This window comes from Emydura macquarii, unplaced genomic scaffold (genome assembly GCF_026122565.2).
Source record: "Emydura macquarii macquarii isolate MOO-44397 ecotype Brisbane River unplaced genomic scaffold, CSIRO-AGI_Emac_v2 contig_306, whole genome shotgun sequence".
In the NCBI taxonomy this organism is placed as follows: Eukaryota; Metazoa; Chordata; order Testudines; family Chelidae; genus Emydura; species Emydura macquarii.
In genome coordinates, this window is record NW_027130443.1 from 12751229 (window position 1) to 12776783 (window position 25555).

The 25555-nt window shown below is 54.2% G+C and overlaps 1 protein-coding gene across 1 annotated transcript; it reads right to left on the reverse strand.

The window, feature by feature from the left end:
* Nucleotides 1-145: 145 nt before the first annotated feature.
* ABHD8 (abhydrolase domain containing 8) lies at nucleotides 146-23718 on the reverse strand. Its single transcript, XM_067560030.1, has 5 exons — nucleotides 23437-23718; nucleotides 8803-9562; nucleotides 6456-6626; nucleotides 5716-5932; nucleotides 146-4611 (listed from the first exon to the last, which is right to left on the reverse strand). Exons 2-5 carry the CDS (start codon nucleotides 9552-9554, stop codon nucleotides 4459-4461), a joined length of 1293 nt encoding a protein of 430 aa, XP_067416131.1. The 5' UTR covers nucleotides 9555-9562; nucleotides 23437-23718; the 3' UTR covers nucleotides 146-4458.
* Between the last annotated feature and the right edge of the window lie 1837 nt (nucleotides 23719-25555).

Consider the following 25555-nt stretch of genomic DNA (forward strand, 5'->3'; position numbering starts at 1 on the left):
AACCGATCAGAGCTGCAGTGGGCGGAACTAAAGCCCAAGTGCCTCGTGTGTCTGAGAACAAAACGGGCCCTTCCCCAGGGCTGCAAGAGCCTGTCCCTCACATCAAGGAAGTCACACGTGCTGAGAATATAACATGTATTTACTGTATGAAATGGCACTATCACACGGTAGTGTTTTCATCTTTAAATGCGGATTACAGTGCACAACTTTCCTTTGCTTCAGCACAAGCCGGGTCAGGTACAAGCGGCACAGACGCCAGAATTCATGGCAACAAACATTTAAAAGAACGTGTACCACACCAGGGCACAGTAACAATCACCTCAATACATCGGCACGGTCAAACCTGTGTTTCTAAGTACAAGTCAGAAGGGGGTGGGGGGGAAGCAGCTCTTGGGATCCAGCTGTGGGGAGGGACGGTTAATGGTCAAATCAAACAGCACAGCAGTCCAGGAACAGCAGCGGGCTTCCAGCCGCAGGACCACAGCCGGCCTGCTGGTGGTGGTTAGAGACAGATCCATGGGAACCTCTCCCCTGCAACTTAGCGGGACAGAACCTAAACCAAAGCATTAGCCTCTTTTGTCTGGGAAGGTCCCTCCTCATGGGAGAGTAGCTCCTACCTTTCCATCCAGCAGTGGGGTTAGGTGAACGCATTCTACCCTGATCGAGAGGGGAAGGTGAGATAGGGCTGCCTGCGAGACCCACCTTGTACCACCATTCACGCTGAGTGCGGAGGTGGTGCCGTTCACAGGTGGTAGTGTTTTACACACGGGTGTGACTGCCGGGGTGGGGTGATGGGTCCGGGGCTGCCTCCTTTCCCATGGTCAAAAGCTGCCCAGGATTGCTACTGTTACGAGTGGGGGGAGAATAGTCTGTCTGCCTGGTAGTGCCGCCATCTCCGTCTGCACTCAGCGTGTGGTGTGATGCAAATCCACTACCTGACAAAGGAGTTGTTACTCCATGTTCCTCAGTCTGGGGTGTGGCACAGACCCTCTTGGCTTTCTCAGCAGTATTAGCATTTCCAGACCCCCTAACAACCAGGAATTTGAGGCAGAGGCCCCTCTGCCATTTAATCCCTAGCTAATGCAGCTCTTCCTCCTTGGAAGCTGCTGTGCAGTTTTCCTGCTGCTCTGGGCGGAGAGCTGGCCGCGTTGCTGCTTCTCTTACAGATGCCCATGCAAAACCTCTGCAGAGAGAATCTGTTGTTAATAGTTTCCAATTAGCCAGTGCTTCCCAAACCACGAGGGATCATTTCACTGCCCGCTGAAATGCAGCAGCTGTTTAATAGCAGGCAGCAATGCTGTGCAAGTTTCAATTAGATGGGACAGGGTTAATTTTAAGCAGGCAGAGTGGAACTGGGCTGGAACAATGAGGTTAGCGTCCCCCTGTGCTTTCCCCACAGGCTGTGGGATCTTTAATGACCAGTTCTACATCTCATTCCAAAGCAGTAACGGCTGAGGATTCAGTTTGTGCAGAGAGGGCTCCCTTAGATGGACAGGCTGGTCAGTACCAAAGGGCAGGTTACTACAGCTGTCTGTGCAGCTGCTCTGTAATAAACATCAGAAGGCTGAAGTGCCAGGTGCCTTCCACTAAGAATGAAGGACTTGAATGATAATAGTTCCCGAGATGCCATAACACAGGTGTCTTCCAGCCTTGTCAGTGATGAAGAGGGTATCTAGATGGCGTTAGGCTAGAGATTCTTGCCTCCACAGGTTAACAGCTGCGACTTGGTCACAATTCACGGGAGGCAAAGTCAGCCGTGTAAATGGAAACACGTTTTGAACCTCCTTGTAAGTGATTAACATTCTCATCATGAGACAAACAGGTAAAGAGAGCAGAGCACGGGGTGGGGCCAGGAGCCAACTCCGCCATAGCTATGTGGGTCAAGAGCACCGGGAGCGATGCCCTTCGGTCAGCGATCAAAACCACTGGGGAGCCGCTGGGCAGGAGGTCAGGTTGTTGCAGCATGCGGCAGGCGTGCCGTACTCAGGCAACGTTCCTCCCCCCTGGAAGCTGCTGGCTCAGGAGATGGTTATGGTGTGGAAGGGCCATCGCTAGGCCTATGGCGGTTGCTCTTGTAGCTGACGGTCATGTTAGAGACCCAGGGGCTGTGCTCCCCGGGGCTGAGTCACGCCCAGCAGGGACTTTTGGCTTTGCCCAAGGCTGCTGCTGTCAGGGAACAGGGGGCCTGAGCCAGGCTTGGCCGTGGTGCAGTCAAGCAGGGATGGGCACAGGACCCCCGTCGTGGCCTGGTGTAAGAACAACACCTCAGCCTGGTCTGTGCAGAAAAGCAGGGAACCAGCTGCACTCAGGAGGCCCCACAAGGTCCTTCAAGCAACTTGACAGCTCCAGCAGACACTCAGCCTCTGTTCCCAGGCTAGGGGTCATAATGACCCCCACCCCACTCAATTCTCTGTGGGGCGAGGGGGCTGCACCTCGGAGGCAGGAGGCATTTAGAGGACAACCAGGCTGGTTTGTGTTTCTTTGGTTTCAACGGAAGAAAGAGGAAGCTGAAGCAGCAGAGATCCCTCAGCCCAGCGTGGCTCTGGAGACCCGGGCACAGGGGGATGCTCTGTGCGGTTCAAGGGATATGGCATCCTTATGCCATGCAGGGGTGGGTGGGCAGCCAGCCGCCCACGAAGCCCTGTTCCTTTACGGGCTGGTAGCTGGCAATAATCCAGCTCGGAGCACGAGGGAGCGGACGGGGCCAGTGTGCGTGGATGAGAGCTGCAGTGCTGTGGCCCCAGCCCCCGCCCAGCCTCCCTCTCGCTCCTCGTTACTGACACTGAGGGACGGGGGAGACTTTCCCCCCGTCTCTGGAGCGTTCTGTCCCGCGGCTCAATACTGTTAAACCAGCCCCAGCTCCTGTAACCCCCTCGCGCATGGATCAACTGGGTGCTGCTGTCAAACGGGGGGGAGGGGAGTCCTGCTCCCCACTTTAAACTCTTGGTAGCCCCTGCTCTGCAACTGCCTGAGTTCCTCCCTGCCCCTTGCTGGGTACAGAGAAGCAGCCTGGCAGCGGATTGTCTTTCCACACTCCTGGCTCCGATAGGCAACACGGGACTGATTGTCTTTTGTAGTTATTCTTTCGTTACGTGCATCGTTCTCCTCCCCTACTAACCCTGCCTCCATCACTCAACGCCCACCACGTTGGGGTGCAAAAGGTGTTGCTAACAGGATGGATGGACAGACGGACGGACGGACAATGACGCGTCGTTGCTCCCGCTCCACTTCACGTGTGGACACGCTCGACTTCCTCAGAGCTAGCAAGCATCACGGGAGGCTGCCGCAGTCTGGGGAGGAAACTGCTTGGAGAGGCAGGGCCTGACCCCAGCGAAGGCAGGTCTGACAGATCATGGGGCAGCTAAGAACCGCCCCAACCCCCACTGGGTTAACTGAAGGGTGGGTGGCGAAACTGATGAACGTAGCTTGGATGAAACAAGGTGCTTGAAGTGCTGGTGGTTGAGGATGGTGGAAGGCGCGTAGGGGGTGCGCTGAGAAAAAACAGTGCCAGCCTGCTGCTCGACGGCTTGTCCTCGCTGAACCAGCCCCTCCGTTGGGACAGCAGATCTAGGGGTCCAACCCCACGGGAGGGCAGCTAGTGTCCAGTGGAGGCCGTCCCACCATGCCAGAGCCTGGCTGACACCACTAGTCGCTATCCCCGCTTGCTCTGCCGCCAGCCAGTCCTCACCTCCTCCGCCTCGTCTCCCCGTGACAAAGCTCTTCTCAGGCAGCTCAGTGCGGTTGGGTCTCCCCTCTGAGCGGCAGCCGTGAGCGGCTGCATGGATGGTAGGCAAGGAAAGGCCTTGCAGGGGGCGGCTTGCCGACAGCAGGCAGCATGAAGCCAGAGTCGAGGCTGGCACTCTGGCGGGGAGCTGCAGCTCCTGGGGCTGGCTCATGTTCATTCAGCCAAAGTGAAGAGGGGGAATCTAGTTGCTAAGAGCCTGTGGGACGAGGGATGCCCCTTTTGGTTTTGTCCAGGGGCCAGAGCCAGCCTCATCTCATGGCTTCCCTCGCAAAGCAATGTCACAGCGGCTCCTTTGGGAGCGAAGGTCCCCTTCGTGCCGGGCCGAGGAGCCGAGCTAAGCCCCGCCCCACAGTCTCCCTTCTCCATCCCCCCAATGGGGCCAGAGACATTATAGGACAAGGAAACAGGATGAAGATACTCCAGAGCTGCTGTCCCCTCCCGGGGTGCGTGCCCCTCGGCCAGGTTTGCCCTACTCCTGCCACCAGCCTGCACACGCAGGCCCTGCACACAGGCTCCTCTTGAAGCTGCTGTGCTTTGCCGCCAGCCAGCCCACCTTCCAATCCAGCCGTATCCAGGGAAGGAAACAGCTCCATGCACGGGGGGCCTTTCCGCCACGCACCCCTGCTCTCGCACTCAGACCCCGTCTCTCTCCACGTCGAAAAGTCCCTCCCGTCAAAGCAGCACCACAGCCAGGTCACCACGTGCTGGCTGGCTTATTTCTTCTCCACGTCTCGCCCGTCCCCGGCGGGCGTCTCCGGCTCCCACAGGAGGAACTCGTGGAGCAGGGTGTTCACCGTCTCAGGACACTCCATCATCACCATGTGACTGCCCTCGTCAATCACCTTCAGGAATGCGATCAGCAGGATCTGGGGATGGAGGACAAGGCACGTGTTAGCCATCAGGGCATAGGGAAACTGGCACCCGAGGGCTCCCCCTCCCCCACAGCTCGGCACCAATAGGCACATACCAGGGCTGAATTCCTGATGGTGCAAGGAGGAAGGCTGGAGCTGTCCGACTCAGTGGCAGAGTCCCTGGTGGTTCTGGGAACCCCAGTGCCCCTGGTGCTGAGGTCAGGCTCAAGGGGCATAGACTGACTCCCCTCCCAGCCCTAGTCTTGGCAGCCAGCTCTGGACTTATCTCACTGGGACGCAAGCTGCTGCGAGAGCCCCCCTTGGCCCGTGCCCAGTAACGCATTCCACACTGCGCGTGTCTGGAGGAAGAGGAGATAACACCAGGCAAGGGCAGCTGAAGGGCTCTGCCTGTCTGCCATCACTCACGCCCCCGCTCACCCTGGGGAGCAGGGTGACCTCCAGGCCGGTGAGTGAGGAAGGGGAAGTGACGGCTGGCAGGACAGAAGCCAGAGAGGAGAGGCAGCCTGAGCCCCATGAGCAGGTGCAGGGAAGTAAGGGCAGAGAGTGGGCGGGAGTCCACACCCAGGCTGAGCCACCTGCACCTCACCCTGCTGTCCGTGCTGTGTGCTCTCTCGCCAGGACTGGATCCTGCTGGACCCACTGCTCGGCCTCTCCCCCAGGGCAGCTGGGAGAGCCCAAGGGAGACAGTCAGCCTTTACAAACCAGGCTAGGTAGCATGAACAATAAGGTCAAGCAAGGATGTTGTATTTGCATATGCAAATCAGAACCACCTTTCATCCAATGGCTACAACAGCTCGATTGGGCCATCCAATGAGAGTGCCGGTGGGGTGAGGGCAGGCCCATGATAGCTGCACCTGATGGACGTGTTCCAGCCCACTCAGGCCTGACGGGTTCGAATGGGGCTGAGACTGAGTCGGCAGCGGGGAGGGGGCCAGCCGGGGAGAGGCAGAGAGAACCAGGTGAGAGGACCCCAGGCTCTGGCCCGGCGCAGCAAGAAGGGGAGATGCTGGCTCCCCAGACCAACGACCCGATGCCGCGGAGCAACACCCATCGCTTCTAAACTCCTGCGGCACCGCTCAGCCCACACGTGTCCGGTACCTCGGCCATTCGCTGATCCTCCTCCACGGGGACAAACTTGTCATGCATGCCATGCACCAGCAGGACCGGCACGGCAAGCTCAGCGTGATAGACCTCGTCGCCCTCCGGCCAGTACTGGCCGCTCATCATGGCCCGCAGGACGAAGGAGGACACATTGAAGGCGTTGCCTTCCTTGAGCAGCTGCTTCTCTTTGGCACCCTGGCGAGCGAAGCCAGCACTAGCGGGCACAAGGCAGTGAGAGAGAAGGGAAGAGGTTAATAGGATGGTCCAGGTCAGAGAGAGCTGGGACTGCAATAACCCAGGTGCCCACAGGGGTTCACACAGGGAGCTGGCTGCCATCCCAGAGGTGCAGAAGATGCCTGGCACAGGGAGTGAGCCAGGGCGATGGGCTGGGCAGACAGACGGACGGTCTCTGGGTAATGGCTGAGCCCAGCTGATCTCTCTCAGCTGGAGCCTGGCCCCTCTTGGGGCTGCAGGAGGCTGGGCTGGCCCCTGCCATGGGGCAGGGCTCGGTGCAGCTGTGCAAAGGGGGGTGAGAAGCAGATGTGGGCAGCTGCTGGCAGACATGGCTGCCCGCTCTCCTGGCACAACCCCAGGGCTGCCTCTGCCCTTGCCCAAAACACCAAGAAGCCCATCGTACCGAGTGGGGCTGGGGGCAGCTTTTCGCCCCCTCTGCGCACCTCCCCCTCTCCCACGTTAATTTTCTCCAGCAACCGCTGTAAGGAGAGTTGGCAACTCACTTGAGGAAGCTCCAGGCCAGGCAGGGGGAGAGGCAGTGAAGGACGCAGGTTGGCATGTTGAAGATGGAGCACAGGCTGGGCTCCAGCGCTGTGGGGCCGCCCCCATTGATCATGATCACCTTGTGGACCAGGTCTGGGTACTCATGGGCCAGGAAGGTGCAGAAGGAAACCCTGCGAGGAGGAGACGGGACAGTTATCTGACTGGGAGGGGACCCGCAGTGACGCTAGCCGGCGTGGACATTACAAGGGCTGTCGATACTCGTATGTCTGAGTACAAAAAGGATGGAGGGCTGGGGGCAGGGAGGAATCCCCACCACCACCACCACCGGCCAGTGCTGTGTTAAGGAGGAGACATGCCTTCCCCTGATGCTATCCCAGGCCTGGGCTCCCCCAACACACAGCTCTGCCGCTCGCCCTCAACCCTCACCTGCTAATCCAGGCCTACTGGAAACATGGGGTTGCCCAAGAGCCGAGGAACCCGGGACCATTGCTCCACGTGAAACCCAGTTTGCACCCGTCACTTCGCCTGGGATGCATTCTGAGTACGTGCGGCGCAGGAGCGAATCCTGTTTTATGTACAAACCTGAACCCAGCCTTCCCTGGGGAGCTGCTAGGGCGCCTCCGCTCCAGAATTACACAGCTGCTCTGTGGCTGGCCTCTAACAACTGCCTAGCGCCACGGGCCCTGCTTCTCACTGCTTAGCAAATCAATCATCAGCCCGGATGCGACTGTCCAGCGCAGAAGGACCTGGGCAGTGGGGTCAGCTCTGAGCTAGTCCAGAGCCCAGCTCCCTCCATGTTGTACAGCTGCCTTTCAAACCTCAGCCCCTTTCACTCGCTGGCTCTGAGCCAGCATCTGTCTCATCTCTTCCTGTGCACGCCATTGAACACTGCTGGGTGTCTGCAGCCAGGGCCGGCGCTTTAAGAACACCCCTTCCTCCCCGCTCTGCTCTTTGCACTGCTTAGCTGCTGCCTAATTGACTTTCTTGGACTTACTGCTATTTATAGGCCCCCTCCCCCTGGCAGGTCATCAGCCCAGCTTGTGAGCAGCCACCCCCCACCTGGAGGTCACAGGTGGGGTCTTTGTGCAGCCTGGCCTTCCAGAATTAGAGAGCAAAGGGGAGATGGTGCAGGGAGCTCCCGTGCTGGCAGAGGTGCTCACAAGTGCAATGAGGTTTCCAGACCTCAGTTTAGACCCTGGTGGATGATGCACATTGGTCCTGACCTGGAAAGCAAGAGCTGCTGGGATTAGCTGCCTGGCACTGCCTCACTCTCATGAGCACTAGGGTGGTGAGTGGCCTGGAGCCCTGGGACATGACCGAAGCTGAGTAAGACGGACTGGATGGACCAAGGGGTTGGGAACGAGCTAAAGAAACTTCCAGGTGTAGTCTCCCAGTTCAGATCCAGATCAGGTCTGTAATGACCCCTTTGTGCAATGAGCTGGCTTGTCTCGGGTCAGGTGCCTGAAGCAGCAGGACTTCCACCACTATCTAGCCCTCTCGTTGGAGGTGGCAGCAGAGAGGCCAAGGACTGGAAAGGCCTTGGAAAGTGACCTCCCCTTTCACCCAGCCCCTGCAGCCTGGGGGCAGAGCGTGTCCAGTAACTGTTCCCAGACTGCCCAGCATGGCTCAGAGGTTGCTGCATTGACCCTGCTCCTTCCACGGGGAACTGCCAGCTACCTCCACTCCCATGGACAGCCACTGGCACTGCGTGACCAGCCAGCATTGCATCCATCTCCAGGAAGCCTTAGGAGCTGTGAGCTGGAGATGAAGAGGCCATCAGACTCCAGCATTAAATCCCCCCCCCCCGGGATCACGTGCCATTTGACAGGACGCAGCAGGAGGTGCACTGGGCTTTGCTGCAGCTGGTTTGCAGAGTTCCCTCCCAGATTTAAGACCAAATAAAAAATAATAATCAAAGGAGCAGGAAGGGCGCTGACCACTCCCCAGCCACCCCCGAAGGCGCCTGCTGGGGAGAAGCTATTATTAAAGGGACGGCGTCCTGACTCTCCGGCTGCACATCGACCCTACCAATCAGAGAGCCAGAGCCAGAGATGTCTGCATGAATTACTGCTTCCTCTGACCGTGGTCAGGACGGGTTCCCAGGCGGGGAGGGACTGGGATGGGTAACTCCCTACCCCAGCATAGTCTTCCCTAGTGAGTCTTTCAACACACCATGTGGGGCAGGACGCCCTGCTGAAAGGAAGATGATAGGAATAGAGGGCTTTCAATTCCAGAGCACTCCAGCCAGTCTCATACCCCACCCCACATCAAGCTGGACCCCCTCCCAATCCCTCCCCTCCTGGGAACCCCTCGTGCCAGCCTCTCTGCTGCCCACCAGTGCCTTACCCATACGAGTGGCCTATCAGGACATTCCTTTTCTTTGCGTAACGCTTGAAGACGGCCCTCATGTCCTCGGCCAGGGCGTAGAAGGTGTAGGCAGCGGCGATCTGCGGGGCGGAGCTAGCGCCGTGTCCGGCCAGGTCAGGGGCCACCACCTCATAGCCCAGCTTGGTGAAGAAGTCCAGCTGCTCCTTCCAGATGTCCAGGGAGCCGCCCACGCCGTGGATGAAGAAGAGCACCACGTCGCTCTGCGTCCCCTTGCAGCTGCTGATTTGTTTCTTGCAGTCGATGTTGACTATCTTCTTGGGCTTGCGCTTACGGCGCTTGGCAGGGGGCACTGCTGCCTGGGCGCCCGAGCCTGGGTTGGCAGCAGTGCCCTGGGGGGACGTAATGCCGGCGACGTCGGAGAGCTCCAGTTCCACGGTGCCGTTGGGCTCCACGGCGCCGTTCTGGCAGTGTAGGATCTCGGAGCGGATGGCGTCGCCCAGGTTCTCGATCACCAGCTGCCCGTTGCGGTAGATGGTGATCTTGCGCTTACAGTGCACCACACCCCGCTTGGGCCCCTCGGGCCGGCTCTCCTCGGGCCCCTGCTCGGACTGGCGGATCGGCATGATGTGTTTCACCCGCAGGACCCTCCCGGGCTTCACCTCCACAAAGCTGTAGCCGTCGCTGGACTCCACGCTGTCCACGGGCCCCACCGCATTGGCTGTCTTGCCCATCAGGCAACACATGATCCCATCGGTGATACTGGTCAGCATTATGCTCCCTGGGAAGGGGCGAAAGGCAAGCCAGGAGGAGAGGTGTTAGTGAGAGACCCACGCCCGCTGAACCCATCTGTGGCTCCCAGGCCAGATCTGCAGCTGCTGTGAATCGGTGCTGCTCCAGCGACAGCCGCTGAGGATCTGGCCTGTCTCAGGGCAGGGAGAGCCAAACAGCCCCGTGTGAGCAGGACACGACTGAGCCGAGTTCTTCTCTGCCCTGCACCTGGTGTCATGACTGGGCAGAGGGAGTGTGACACGCTGCTGGTTGGCTCGTCACACCCACCGTGTTTCACACCACCATATTCGAGTGCAAGCAGCGGGGAAGCGGGGCCCTGGGGCCAGAGTCCTTTGTCAGCCTCCCCTGAATCAGAAGAAAGAAATCCCCAGTGGGCCTGAGTCTGCTCTTACTTACCCTGGTGTGCGTCAGCAATAAGTACAGCCAGTGCAGTCGCCCCACGGTAAATGAGATCCGCATGGGCCCCATTGGCTCTGGCCAATGCTCATTTCTCCCGCTGTGGGGATTGAAAGGGCTGAGTGTGAGTGCAGGTGCCCACTGGCAGAGATGCGGAAAATGCCCAGCTGAGGTGCTGGAGAAGACACGCAGCCCGATTCTCTCCTCATGCTACTGGAGCACCACCAAAGCCACATCAGCGAAGCAAGAGGAGATCCAAGATCCGTGAACAGTGCCAAAAACAGAACCCCCGTCCTGATTCCCACAACACAGCAGCAGTCGCCTGTCACTGGCCCCCTTCACAGCTGCAGCCTTCCTGCTGCCCAGCTCACCACACCATGCTGGGGAAGCGATTAAGAAACACACTTGGATTTATCTAGTTCCCTATCCCCTGGCGTCAGGACTTCTGGGTTCTGTTCCTGCCTTGCTGAGTGGCCGTGGATAACTCCCTTCCATTGATGGCAAGCGTGACAAGTGAGTGTGATGCAGAGCCAGCTTGGCTTGAGATAACTCAAGTGGCAATAAACTCGTGTTTAGATTGCAACAATCCCTGGCATCTCGCAGCCACCCCTGCTGGCAGAGACAATTAGAGGGTATGCATCTAGGTCACCACACACACACAAGCTAATACCACTACTCTGCCCTTGCCTAGCGCCCACACATCTCAAAGGACTTTACAGACAAACTCGTTAATCAGAACTCACAAAAAACATGGGAGGGAGAGGGAGATTATTACAGTCATTGGCACAGAGAAGGGATTTACCTGAGACCACAGACTGAATCTGTACCCAGCTGGCAGGTTTTAACCTGAAACCTCCCCCCACCCTGCAAGCAGGGGCTGTTCCTGCTGAGAAAGAGTTAAGTGGGCTCTGGACATAAGGAAAGAGAGAGAGGCTTTTGAGAGAGAGAGGATCTAGGGTGTGGGTTGAGCAGGCCTGTGGGAGGAACAACAGATGAAGCCAAGCCTGAAGGGAAGGCTCAAGTTGGAATTTAGGTTACGGATAAAGCCAAATACCTGGAAGAGAGCCAGTTTGGAATGTGGGTTGGGCAAGGAACCTGCTCACAGAGCCATATAGCAATGGGAATATAAATGACTCCATATTTTTTGTGATGCACAGTTCCATCGCTACTTCAGAAGAATCACCCACCCCTGTAGCCCACCCAGCCCCAGTAACACACACGGTTGCTATCTCCACTCAGTTTTGAATCAGCTCAGACTCTCAGAGAATAATTTAAATCAGATTCTTTGACTTTTGCCAATAATAGGGAAAGAAATTCGCAAAGAAAAGCACATTTTAAAAAATAGTCTGTATTTTAATTCTGGCACCAAATTAGATGCTACGGAAAGGCAGAGCTAAAACCACCTATATATATATATATATATATATATATATATATATATATATATATATATATTTGAATGGTATGAATTACGCATTTCCAGTCAAAAGCACCAGTACAAATATTGGGAGCTTGAAATTACAGGGAATGGAGTTGGAGGGTTTAATTACAATCATTCTGTAAACCAAGTTTGAAAATAATGTGGAAGGGGAGTTTGTGGGAGGTGTAATGACACGGCTGCTCGTCCTCAGAGGGGCGGGAGGTATTCCTGTTAGCCTCCCAGCCTAGCACCAGGGAGCAGAACTTAGAAGGCCCAGCTGAGGATACAGATTAGTGAGAGACCATCCTGGTCTGGGCCACCCCCAGCAAGAGGAGAAATCCATGGAACAAAGCCAAGCTACGAGGCTGCCTTCACCATCACAAACCAGCGAGAGCTCAGACGGGGCCTGTCTTAGACCATGAGCTCCATGGAGCAGCAGCACTTTGGGCAACACTGAGCATGGATGGAGTGTAACAGGGCGACCTGCCTCGTCAAGGGCCAGGAGGCCCTGGATCTGCCAGCCAGGTTCAATTCGCCCCAGCTTGCTGCCCCAGCCCGGGGTGTGGGACTGAAAAGGAGGGAAGCGGAGCCGAGAGCTGGTGGAAGAAGAGGCTCCCTGAGCCGGGGAGAAAGGAGTGCACCTGCGACCTGGAGATCCCAGGTGGGAGACCCGAGTCGCTGCTCCGCAGAGAGGCTTCAACAGGGAAGAAACTGTGACCAGGGGCTGGGAGGGGATCGATGAATAGCCCAAGTGGGGTGAAGAACTCTTGTTCTACACAGCGCGGTAAGTGTAGACATAGCCCCAAATTCTGCCGATATCACTGGATAAACCCCCCTCCTTCCAGGTCCGACGTCCACAGCAGAAGGCAAGAAAGGGACGATCCGATAGCGCGCCTGAGTGCAGTAAAGCAGCCGCTCATAGGGAAGTACTGGACGCTGGAGTGATAGGTCTGAGGGCTGCAGGAAAACGCCTGCCAGCTGCAGGGTGCTGTCTCTTTACTGTGTCCTCACCTTAGGTCCCCATGGTTGCAATAGTGAGTCTCAATCAAGGCTCCTTGAGCAGAAACTGCAGAGGTTGCTGTGCGCACTGCAGCATCTTTGCATCTGGATAACACTTCTGCCAGCCTGCATCCCTCCTTCCCATCTGCAGAGGGAACATGGGCCAAGCCAGTGGCCATGAAGAGCAAACGGCTTGGGGAATCCAAGCAACGCAGAGTCAGGGATACAGGGAAAACTGCAAAATACTTGTGCAACAAGCTTTTAACCCAATGGACAAAGAGGGGGTGGGAAGGGAAGGAGGGAAAGTGGCCACGGTCACAGCAAACCTGCTCTGATCCCCCAGAGATGTTGCTTGCACCTGTCTGGAGGAGAGCTAGGGTGACTTCAAGCCAGGGACTCCGCTCACTGTGTGTTGCTATGCTGAAGAAAAGGGGCTGAGCTCCTCCTCCTCCTTCTCCTCCTCCTGCTGCTGCGGTTGCGGTTCCATGCACTGGCTTACGGGCAGGTGTTTGGTCCATGTGGAGGCTGCTCCACACAGACAAGAGGCGCAGGAGACAGAAGCCCAGGGGGCAGATGAAGAAGAGCTCGCACACTCGTCTATTACCCGACTTCCTCTGTAATCTGAATGTCAGGAGCAATTCTGGAGGGGATGCTGCTTATGTAAACGGGACAGAAGTGACTGACTGTGGCCCACCATTCCGGCACAGCGAGGTCCCAGGATACAGAGCAGATGCTACCAAAAGTATCCACATCCAGATATCTACGTCAGGTCCCGACCCGCTCCCTGCAGGAGCCAGACTAGTCTGGGGTCAGGCAGCCTGTAAGATGCAGTCCCTGCAGAGGAGCTGGGGGGATTCCCCCCTCCTGCTGGGGAGGTTGAAGAGCATTTATCACTTACAAAGCCCAGGCTGGCGCCGTGAATTATTGATGCTGCTGGGCTGTTCAGACGGAAGAGCACAGCCTGATCCATTGCTGGCCAGAGGGGGCTGGCTTATTGGGAGGGCTCCCCCCAGCACCCGCCAGGAGCTAACATGCCGGCACTTACTGCCAGCCAGCCAGCGAATCCCTGCAGATCGGAGGGAGAGAAGAACCCGTTTCCCGCAGGGAATTAATCTTCAAAATCCCAGCAACCCTGGCAGGAGCTGGCCATTCACCCCTCCAACCATCACTCCAAGCCCAGCTGCTGGCGGGATGACAAGAGCTTTCGTTACAGACGACAAGAGAAAGATTTAGTGCAGGCAAAATCCTGGGCAGTGGTGTACCGAGGGGGGCCATGCCCCTGGGCACTAGCCTGGGGGCAGCATGGCTGGGCCCTCCTCGACCCCCTGATGTCGCAGGCGGCCAGGGGCTTTAACATCCCCGGCGGCCGCACTGACTGCAGCTCAGGCCTGCAAGTTGCCCCTGCTGTGGAGGGACCCAGTGTCCTCCTGGCCCCTCTGCCCCCACGCTGGGTGCAAGGAGGGAGCCGTGCGGACCTCAGGTATCAGGCAGCCAAAGGCGGGGCTCCGGGGCAAAGCCCGTCATCCCCCCACCACCGGGTAGTCCCGGGGCCATCTGCCTGTCACTTCCACTCCCTGCCACACCCACAGCGTGGGTGAGGGGACGGGGCACTGCCACTGCTGCTGACTGGGGGCAAATGTAAGCGTTGGCTCCCGGGCGTCAGTCTCCTGAAGACCCACAGTGTGCCACTGATCCTGGGGGACAGGTGGTCTCACGATTGGACCAGGGGTTTAAAGTCAGGGCTCCTGGGTTCAGTTCCCAGCTCTGATGCCCACCCTGCAGTCACCAACCACTCCTTGTTTTACCAAGCTTCCCGTCTGACAGCTGACGATAACAACCCAGGCCTGCCTCCCAGCAGGGGCAGTTGGGGCTCAACAGGTTCATCTTGGTAAGACAAGAGGAGCAGGGGCTGATTCTAGGCTGGGGGGAAGGGATCCAAAACTTCTTTACACGTTGGGTCCGGAGTTCTGATGCGCCTAAAGGCCTTCACATTGCGTGACAGACCACGGCAGCACCCCGCACGCCGTCCTGCAAAGTCCAGTCCAGACTGTATCAACAATCCCCCCACCACAGGGGCTCAGCCAAATAACATTCCAATCCACGTGATGGAGAATAAAACATCTCTGCCAGCAGAAATACCTTCCCCCTCACAGGGCCAGCCCAGCAGCTCTGATACCACGACGATGGGCGCAGTACAAGAATCTGAGCAGAACAGACACCCCTCGCCAGCTCGCTATCAGCAGCCAGCTTAAGTGGTTTTGCTCAATCGGTCACCAGCACAACTGCCAGCTCCTGTGGATTTCTCACCGCCAGGGCAGCCCGCACACTTCACGCAGCTCAGCCGAGCCCCAGTTCCCTTAGCAAAGTCAGAGGGATTTATGCAAGCGGAGTTTTCTCTCAGTTCCCTTGTTCCTTTGGGGATAAGTAGCTACAATTCAGATCTCTCCCAGCTACTATAAGCCCAGCTCTGAAATCAAGGCTTCAGAGGTGGAAGACCCCTGCCCCCCCAACAAATGCCATGTGACACTGGACAGGGAAATGTACCAACAGGACTTGACAGGCAACCTCACCACAACTGCCTCCTGAATTACTGACATCCTGACATTAGCCTGGATTGTGAACTCCCCGTTGGGCAGGGACTGACGTGCTGGCACTACGATGGACTGCAGACACTGGCTGAAACCCCCCGTCTTCACCACAATCCAAATAATAAAATGCAGGGACCTCATGTATGTTTGTACCATATTTTAGCTTGTGCCTAATATGGACACATGCATGCATCGCAAACTACCTCTGTCCATAATGTACACAGCACACGCGTATCCATGTTACTCAGTGCCTAAATTATATCCTGCAAGGATCAGCCAAGGTCCGTGTTAGCAGAACCTGCGCTTCCCAAGGGGACATGTTAAAACCTGCCTCCTGTCAGGGTGACAGATCATATGAAGATCCAGCTGCTGGACCCCAGGTCTGTGCCTTTGCACTGAATACGGCACCACATCCAATGGCTCCTGGCCCTCAGAGTCAGGACCCAAAGGAAACCTGGGTCAGGCCCAGGTTAGCTCACATCTCTGCCCCAGTGGGGAGGAAAGCACGGGTGGAGGCATTCGAGAACTTACCCTGAAAGCGGCCAGCATGCAAGGATGAGAGGGTCTCCCCCTTCCCATCACATGGTGGAGCGGCAGATACCTCGGCTCCCACAACCCTCACCCAGGCCAGGCAATGTCAAGCCAGTGCCCTTGTGCTGTGATTTCTGGACCCTTTGAGCCAAGTACACGTCGGGGTGACCTCTCCTCCCCAACGCAGACATGCCCCACGGGCACCCACGCAGGATGCAGCACTGGAATGCCAAGATCTTTCTGGCAGCCTCCTAATCCTTGTAAACTCTTAATAACTGCATTAAACCAGCTTATGTCATCCACTCTGGTTCTTTTTGCTCTTAAAGGGACAGGCTCTTCCCCTGCTGACATAGCAAAAGACAGCCAAGAAAGGAGACTTCACAGTATATGAAAAGAAGGTTCAATGGGGTTAGACCTGGATAAGACTCCAGGCAAGGGAATCACTTGGGTAAATCTTGGGGGTGGAGCCAACACTGTAAACTTGTTCTGCTGACCCCCATGTTCAACTTTTGGCTGGACAGGGCGTCAGAATAGCTCCTGGGTTCCAGATCAGCTCTGCCATTGATCTGATGTGTGACCTTGGGGGTGTATCACTTCTGCCCTCTATGCCTCAGTTTCCCTATCTGTAGCAATAATACTGCCTTGCAAAGAGCTTTGCAACCTATGGATGAAAAAAATCTGCATTACTGAGGTCCCATTTTAAAAGAATCTTGTCCAGCTGTTTTATGACCCCACCCCACAGTGGGGGTCTTGTGACCAGCAGGGGGTCAATTCTGTTCTCCCACTAGGTCAGATAGCTTTGGTGGGAGTTGGGGAACCTTTTTCCCTTTTGATTAAATACAAGTCAGGATCCTTACAAACATGGGAACAGCCACCGAAAAATGACCAAAAAGAAGCTGAGAAACACCTGTTTCTTATAGAAATACATTAACCAGCACCAAGGGCCAGTCAGCATTGCCTGCACCTTGTGCAGTCAGTCATACCCGGGCCAAGCAGGTGTAACAGCCTGCTACATCAGGACGGCAGCATGCTGCCCTCATGCTGAGACCTGTCTTCCCCGCTGCCAGAAATGGTGTCAATAGCTCCTCCCCGGGGGAGGAAAACTATCTGGACCATTTTACCAGCCTAGGCACAAAACCTACTTGGCCTTCCTCCCATTCCTGGGAGGATGGATCAGGAAAGCTGGTGAGGTCTCCCTTGCCCATCAAAAAAAAAAAAGTTACTCTTCCTGGGCAAGCAGAATTTTGCAAGGTTGCCCTTGGTGGAGCTTCCCTGGGGGTCCTATTGCCCTCGGCTGGTGGTGAGGAGGTAATCTGTCCTGGAGAGGGCATGTGGCTATGTGTATATAATGCATACATGTGTAAGAGTAGAGCTGAGACACCCCCTACTCTCTTCAGCTCCCTTGCAAAGCAAGGAGAGGCTGCGACCAACAGGGGGAGCAGAACCCAGCCTTCATCAGGAGGAAAGAAACCCTGATGCTTGTCTGAGGGCAGGTCTACACTGCTGGCAGTCGGCGGGAGTTACGCAAGCTACACACAGGAGCTTGTGTAACTCCTGTCGACTTGGTAGCTTCCCTTTAGCGTGCCGTCAGGAAATGCGTTCCCATCGACGCTTTTTGGGGAGCTGGTTTTATTAGATCGACTTCCGGATCCACTGAGTGTGTCTTCACTGCTGCTCAATCGAACCAGAAAAATGGATCTGACAGTGGTGAATTTGCCGCTGAAAGTGTGTACATAGCCTCAGACTTGAGGACAGTGCTCTGTCTTACCCATCCCTCCCTTCAACAGGAATCTGCACCATCCTGGCTCAGCTGGTCCAGGCCACCAGGATGCCATATTCCTACTGCTGTTACTGGGTTACAGATGGAAATCCTCCCTTCCCAAAGCCCCCAAACCCTGCTGAATCTGATCTCCTGGGAGCTGTAACATTAGCGGCACTGGATAGGCTTCTGGCAGGAATAATAATCAGGCTGAGTGCTTCTCTAGTTCCTTTCATCCCTGGATCTCAGAGCACTTTACAGACATTTGTTAATGCAAGTTTACATGTCTGCCCCCTCCCAAGAGGTCTGGGCTACCCCATAGTACAGCTAGGGAAAGTGAGGCACAGAAGGAGGGAAGGAATTGTCACAGTGAATCAGGGAACACACAGAGAACAGATCACAAGAATCCTCTGTTCTAATCACTAGAGAACAGCCCCTCCAGAGCCGGAATACAGGAATAACGGAATACAGGAATCCAGCCTCCCAGGCCGCGGCTCTAACCACTGGCTGACACACGCTGAACAAGTAACATGGTTATTACATCCACTGCAGAGAAGAAATAAATACGGGGTGGGGGGGATGTTCGGCACTTCACTACAGGAACACTTGCTCTCTAAGATGGGGCTGACCCTGCTCGGCAGATTTGGGGGCAAGGCACTCCGTCCTGCCCCCCTTCCCTCAGTAGTGCCAGTGAGGCTCTAATCATGACTGAGAGGGACCCACACTGAAAACCCCACGAACCAAATCACCCCAAGGCTCCAAATCCCTGCCCACGTGTCAGAGAGAAGACAGGGTGGCAGAAACCAAGGCAGGGCTTGTCTATTTCCCAATCTGCTTAGGCAGCCCTTGGAAGATTTTCTCACAGTGCTCAGCCATCAGCATGACAACCAGCAAATTAGCAGAGCCAAGAGTCAGCTAATCTCACCCCCTGCAGAGGGTGGAATGTGATCTGAAAAGGCAGAATGGAAGGAAGCCAGATACAGTGCAGGGAATCGTGGTCTGAAAGGCCTTCTCTGCACTCACCTCTTTCTTAGATTCTCGCCCTCTTGCACTGCTACAGGTGCTGCTTATACACGACTGAAATTGTGGGAGGATTAGTGTAGACAGAGCTGGGGTACATTTAAACCACCTGCTCAGAGCTGGGCTACATGACACAGTGCTTATAATGCCAGCAATAGCATCCACACAAAGGTGTCCAATGTTGCTGGTAGCAGTGGGGCTAAATTAGCAGTAGCCATGGTGCTCAATCTTTGCTTAGATTTCCCTAGTATAGCCAGGGCCCATGAGAGATGGGGTCAGTCTCCGATATCTCCATTGAAGGTGACTCCAACCATCCTTTCCCCTTGGGCAGAATCTTCCATTTGAGAGTCTCAGAGCCTTTTGCGTACTTTAAGTTGCACATCACCCTTGTAAGCAAGGTATCATCACCCCCCTTTTACAAATGTGGTAACTGAGGCTTAGAGACACGTGACGTCAAAGGTCACTCAGGGAGTCAGTGGCAGAGCCAGGAATAGAATCCAGGAGTCCTGACAGCCAGTCCTCTGAGTTCCTAGGCTACTAGGAGTCAAAACTCACATCATACCTCACCAGAAAGGTCATTTTCACAGGATTTCCAGTAAGGGCTTGGATTTAAGCTATGCCCTCAATAACACAAGGTATTAATGATCTCCGTATGGGTAATAGGCTAGTGAATTTAATAGGATTTCTGCCTGATCAGCTAGAATTTGATTCATTTACCAGGATAAACTCAATTAGCCCATCTTGCTTGTTTCCAGAACAGATTTCCTTGGAACATTTCCTTCACCATTTCTCAGGCCGGGAACTCTGCTAGCTGGAGAGAGATTCACTGAACAGTCCACAGCAAGAAGCAAATTCTCCTGCCCTGTGCAAAGATTCTTCTCACCTCCTGATTACAGATACAGAGCAGCTCTCCACCTTCTTATAGTTGCTATCTGTCGCCATGTGGCTCCTGGGCCCATTTCCCTGGTGCTAGCCCAAATCCCTCAGCAGGAAGGGCGGTTTGCTTTGCAGATTAGAATCTCACAATTAGCAGTGTTGGTAGCAATGACACTGCCTTAGGCCAGAAGCACTAGGGGCCTGATCCACAGTCCACTGAGTCAATGGGAATCGCTCCACTGACTTCAGTGGGCTTTGGATCAGAACCAGGTCCTTAGGGATAAGTGTAGCCCCAGAGATGATGAATGTTTCTTTGGCTTAGGCCACAAATTGATTCTCAGCACCCTGCTGTCCATTAACCCCTCCCTGCTCCCCCCCGCCTCCAAGGACACTACATTAGGCACACATCAGAAGGCATTTGTTGACCAGGCAGGGAGAAGAATATAGGTCAGGCAAGAACAGCCATACAGACTGATGAAGCACCTCTCGGTGATGGAGCCCAAGCAATCAGCCTGGGTGCTGGGAAGCTCCTTCCACGCTATGAACTTTGAACCAGGCTGCAGCATACAAAGACCTGACCTCCCCTATTGAAAGCGTCATGGAGCCATTCCCCTGCTACACCCCTCCCCGTAGGAGGAAACACTGCCTTTGGAGGAGAAAGAGTTAACTGCACTACCAGCCACAGAACTGCAGCTTCTTCAGCTGAGAGGCCTCGGCTCTCTTGTATCCAGCAGGGAAGGTTGCCGGGAGCCCAGCAAGCTTCCTGGGCCTGCTGCTCAAACCAACACCCTCACCTGCCCTCCCACAAGCTAGGGGAGGGGATTCCTTCCAAACCCCGTGTAGCGATTAGCTGGGGGCTCAATTTTCAAGGGCTGACAGCCCTTGCTAGGTAAAGAAATGAATGGAAGCTGAGGAAAAGCCACCCAGCAATTGTGGCAGATAAACATGGCATTTATATAGAGCCATTCAGCCGCGGATCTCAGAGCAGTCCACTCAGGTGGGAAACTGAGGGACAGAGATTAAGCAATTGTCCAAAAATCACACAGCAAGTCAGTGGCAGAGCTGAGAATTGTACCCAGGTCTCCCACCTCCCACCCCTCTGCTCTAGCCACCAGAGAACTCTGCCTCCCTCAAAGCAGCCAAAAAACAAGGGCTGTTCTCTCCAGAGGATGAAAAGACTGAAAATGAACCATATGGATTGTAGGGAACTTTGTAAAGAGGCTGGTAACCCATGGCGACCAGCCTTCGGTACATTCATCTGCCATCCCCAGCACAGACAAAGACATCAGCCCCCGTTACATAACGCCAGTCAAAACAGTGAGCCAGACGCGAAAGAAGCGTTATATAAGCCGCCTTCTCTCTGCACCGCTGTCCCCTGCATAACCCGCCTGGGATAGGCTCAGTTGAAATATCACAGAGAGGGGATGGAGCAGAGGCAGAGCCTTCTTGCGTCCTCTAACTGAAACCCCTTTAATTAAGAATCTAGACAGAAATGTTCCCACACGACCTCCAGAAGTCAAGACCATATCAGTTCAGCAGTCACAGTTCACTCTAAGGGCTCTGTCCATACAGTCTCAGGGATGGGGTTCTAGCACCGTAACCCCCAGATTGTGTTAGTGCAGCATTTGATCTCTCTCTCGTGTAGGTGAGAGCAAAACAAGTTATAACCATCTTCCCTGCCAGCACTGCTCCCTGGGGGAAAATGAGCCCTGACTCTGCAGTACAGAGATGCCCATGTTCAAAATAATGCCGATGGCTAGTCCTGCGAGATAGAAACAGCCAGTCTTGTCTGCTCTCCAAGCTCCACTCTTGGGCCTTTTGCATTTGAATCACAAAGCTACTGTGGAGCCCCCTGACTTCTCTTCTCCCTGTCCTCCTCCCCCATTTCCAGGAGGTTCGTGCCTGGCAGAACAGGCAGGCCAAGGAAAAACAACACAGTGACCTACTTTGTGCTCAAACGCCTTGATTTTACATAACCTGATGGCAAAAACATCACACTCAGAGAAAAAGAGGGTCAGGACGCAAAGTGGTAGGCTGGAAGGCAAGAGAAATGGATCAGGTAACACTACGTCCATGCATGCAAGGCTCCCAGTACGTGGGGTGCTGTGTATCACAGTAACACTTATACCATCCGCACCCCCCAGAGAGGTGCTGGGCACACTGCGCAGGTAAGCTAACCACCACCACCCTACTCTACAGGGTATAAAAACCAACTGAAGACTAAGGACCAAACCATCTCCCCTGTGGGCTGCTCGGTGCCTGACTAATCATTCCATCAGTGAGCGGGGTTTGCCTGGCCACAGCAGAAGAGGGGATCCCCAGACCAGCCTCCTGGCTTCAATGGACTCCTACAGCAGTCCTGCTCCCCACGATTGTGACTGCCCCTACCACCTCCTTGGGACGCTTGAACCCAGCCGTGGGAGGAACTAGTATAAATGAGAATGCCAGCAGGTCAGCTTTCACATCCACCTGGCAGCCAAGAGCCTTTCTTTCCATCCTGCCCACAGTGGAGAATCCACAGGCTCAAGGGTGGGAGGACATTTTGTCCTTTCATAGCCCTCTGCATCCTTAACTTTTGGCTCACCTCTGCTTACAGAAGTCAAGGGAAGCATTTGGCCCCCATAGATGAACCAAGAGTGTTATTCACTGAAAAGTATGCCTAATGGTTAGAGCAGGAACCTGAAAGCCAGGAGTCCTGGGTCTTCTCCTGGCTTTGCCCCGACCTGCTGCATGACTTTGGGGAAACTAGCATCCCTTCTTGGTGCCTCAGTTTCCCGCATTGGAAGTAATATTTACATCCTCACAGGGCAGTTGGGGGACTTACTATTTGTAAAGTGCTTGGAAATCCTCAGAGGGGAGATGCCAGGGAAATGGAGATTGACATTAGATGTGCCAAAGCTGGGATTCTAATTCCAATAATAATTTGCTCATCTCAGGTGCCTTCCACCCAAAAATCCCAAATATGAATGGAGATAAACAAACCCCCTGCCCCCAGGAACAGGCAAATATTGTTGTTCTCCCTTCCCTCTCCCCCGCCCACTAGTGGAAAAAACTGAGGCACAGAGAAAACATTTCCATGTACAGAGAATTAAGCAGGCCTCTCTAATAAGCACACAGGAGTTAATCGTGTGCACCACTAATTTTTAGGGAGGCATCCGGGCGCCTTTTAAGCAATGCTCCCACTGGGGGGGGGAAGGGAGAGGGCAATCATTCTGCATGGGGGAGGCTATCGCCTGTATTTGTTGCACTGTGCCTGGCTCCCTGCCTGCCCATTGCATCGCAGTTGTTTTAGGATCCTGGGAAGATTTTGCAAGCAATGGAAATGGGATCCCAAAAGATTCCGCTCAGCTTGCAGTTCCCACGGAGCCCTTGCAAGGTGGATTTCGCAGCAGGCACAGGGATGCAATTCAAATAGGCGGCCGGCATCCTTGCAAGAAGGGGGAGGGGGAGTGTCCCGTGGGCAGTGGCAGGACTTTGCTTTGACAGTGCAGACAGATGATGTTCAAAAGCGAATCGGGAAAGCCTGTGTAACATGCCAGCAGCCTGGGAGCCATGGCCAGCTGCCACCCAAGTCTCTCTCCTCAGCGAGTAAGACCTCGAGAAACACAAAAGATAATGCAACGCACTGGGAAGCAACCTGTATCTGACTTCCTGGATTTAGCGGTCAGTTCGCCCCCTAATCTCCCCTTCCAGAGCTCTCCTGGTCTTTCACGCTTTCCCCTTGTTGCCCTCCACGCCGCAAAACAACCCCGCTGCAATTCCTGAAGCAGCAAATGTCACAGCCTTAAACGACAGGAGGGTGGGAACCAGTTGGAGGAAAAACACACACACAAATCAAGCCCAAATCAATGTATTTAAGATGCCCCCCCCGCTCCTTCCCAAACCAAAAATCCCAGGTCTGCAACGCACGGCACCAGCGCGGTGCCTTGCTCAGAGACAACGGTGATTTACTGCAATTGCACCACAACAGGAGATACACCTAAGTGTTGCTGGTGGGTAGCTTTCTCCTCTGCCTAAGCATGCATGGCTGATAGAGCTATTTATGTGCAAACACCCTTGCATCACTCAGACAGCTACTGCCTTCCCTTGTTTTCCTGCGATCCCATTTAACGCCTCTCAAATCCCTCTTGATTTTAAGCTTCCGAATGGGTCTTTTGGCCATTTTGCTCCCCGCGCAGAATACCTCCTTCCTTCTTTCCCCTGTGCATGACCCAAATTACAGCGGTGCATTAGGTCCCCTGTGCAAAGAGAGAGAGACAGAACATCATGCTCACCTCATTTATTGACAAGAGTGTCAGCTGTTGAGATTGCAAATAAAAGGATTAATCTTGAAGAAAGCAAAAGAGGAGGAGGAAGAAAAGCCAAAGTCAGCAGCAGCCGGAGCAAGCAGTTAGCGCTGGCAGGGTGCTCAGCTTTCGAGCTGCTTTGATTGCATTGGTTTTGCATGTGCAGTAAGAGCGGTGGAGCCTTCCCTTCAGCTAAAATCATCGGCTTTAAAATAGAATCTGTCCTTCCAGCTTCTCTCCACGAGCCATGGCAGAGAGCAAAACACCATAGCCCAGCTCTGACTGTGGGATTTTGAGGGGTCTATTTGCCCTTGTATTCTGTAGCCATAAAGAAGCCCCTTAAATCCCGCCCACAGAGGAGGAGTTTCAGGTTGACAGGCAGGGAATCTTACCAATTGAAGCAAGAAGTCGTCCGGTTTACAGCCTATGGAAAGCTTGGGAGAGGAAAAGGGGCAGGCGCGGACGTGCCTTGCCTTCTCCTATAGCCCATGGCATGGGGTGGGCTTCGTGCCAATGCTGAGGCAGGGAACCAGGACTTTTTTTTCCAATTGCATGAGGGTTTCCCTCGACTCTTCTCTGGACACACCTATAAGGAATTTGGCTATATTTGTGACATTCTGGCGCAGGACGGTAATAAACAATGCTTTTGATAGTGTGTGAAGGAAAGGGCATGCAGCTCACTCTGCAGCCAGTAGCTGCGTTGGCTGTGCAGAACTAACATCAGCAGATATGACTGAGATACCCAGGAGGCAGATTTGTGAAGCAAGTAGATGCAATATTGAAAAAGCCAGTTTTGTGACCCTCCCCCTGTTTTTATTAAATTACCCCTTTCCCTGGGCAGCCAGAGCTCAAAAGGAACAGGGCTTGAGCCTTTTCCTGCTGACCAGAATTGTGCAGGATCAAGCCCAGAGAGAGCTCTAACACTGTTGCTTGTTCCCATTAACTTGAATTACAGCGCCATGAAAACAGGGAGTCTTTCAAATAATCCCCTTTTGTTACTAAAAACGTGAGCTACCAAATGAAAGTAAAAAGCAATGTATGCTACACACTCCAAATCAATATTAAGTGTACCTACAATGGATAATCTGCTGTAGTTTTAATTCCTGCAATAATTCATCAAATAGTTTAATCTGGGAAATGCACAAGTCACAGAACCTGTTGGGTAGGGTAATTGGCCCAAGAACAGCTGCTCTGTCCCTCCCCAGAGGTGGCTCCATTTCAGTGGAAGGTGTAATGATCCCTGTCACTACTGTACAGCATCTTAATGCTTAGGAGAGGAGCACCAAAATTAATAATAATGGATAGTCTCCTGTTAAATATCACATGACTATATATTTATGGAGGTCTAAGAATAATCACTCTTCTATAAAAAGTTTCATCTGAAATCTCAAATTGCTTTACAGACATCCAATCTCATAACTCCCCTGGTGAAGTAGTAGTATCATTCTGGTTTTACAGCTGGGGAAACTGAGGCACAGAGCGATTAAAGTGATAACCCTAAGAGGCCTGGCAATGAGGAAAGGGGCAAAGGCAAAGCATCTCCTCCAGCCATGACGAGAACCAAGGCTGTGCACCTTTGTGTCACGTCCATTGCACAGCCCTGTGCCTCTCACATCAGCACTTCAGTCCCTGAGGTAACAGAAAAAACAGCTCAGACCTGTTGCCAGCAAAACCATTTTGACAGAAAATGTATTAGGTTTTTTTAATAATCCACCATGGCAAAGAGCCCACAGCCCTGTGTTGTGGTGACGACATATCCACTAGGGTGGCTAGACATACTGGGAACTGCAGGACAGTTCCTTGTTTGTGAACATCAGTCCTGTGCTTCCATCTCCATTTTTGAGGGATGAGTGACAGGGACAGAGAGAGAAGAGATAAGAACAAATCCTGATGAAAGGGATCATATAAATGCACATTATTATTTAAAGTCAATAGTAGCTAATAATTAGAGTAGGGAAGCCTGGGAGTCAGGACTCCTAGGTTCTACTATTTCTTGCTCTACATGCCTGTGTGTCCAGAGGTTAAAGCAGGGGATGGCATCTTGTCTCAGCTCTGCATTGGCCTCTGCACAACCTCAGGTAAATCTCTTCTCTGTGTTTCAATCTCC

Coding starts and splice junctions, on each gene's coding strand:
- ABHD8 (XM_067560030.1), bottom strand. CDS start 9,554: ATGCTGACCAGTATCACCGATGGGATCATGTGTTGCCTGATGGGCAAG. Junction 6,627..8,802: donor CTGATAGGCCACTCGTATGG/GTAAGGCACTGG, acceptor TCCTCCTCGCAG/GGTTTCCTTCTGCACCTTCC. Junction 5,933..6,455: donor CTGGCCTGGAGCTTCCTCAA/GTGAGTTGCCAA, acceptor TGTGCCCGCTAG/TGCTGGCTTCGCTCGCCAGG.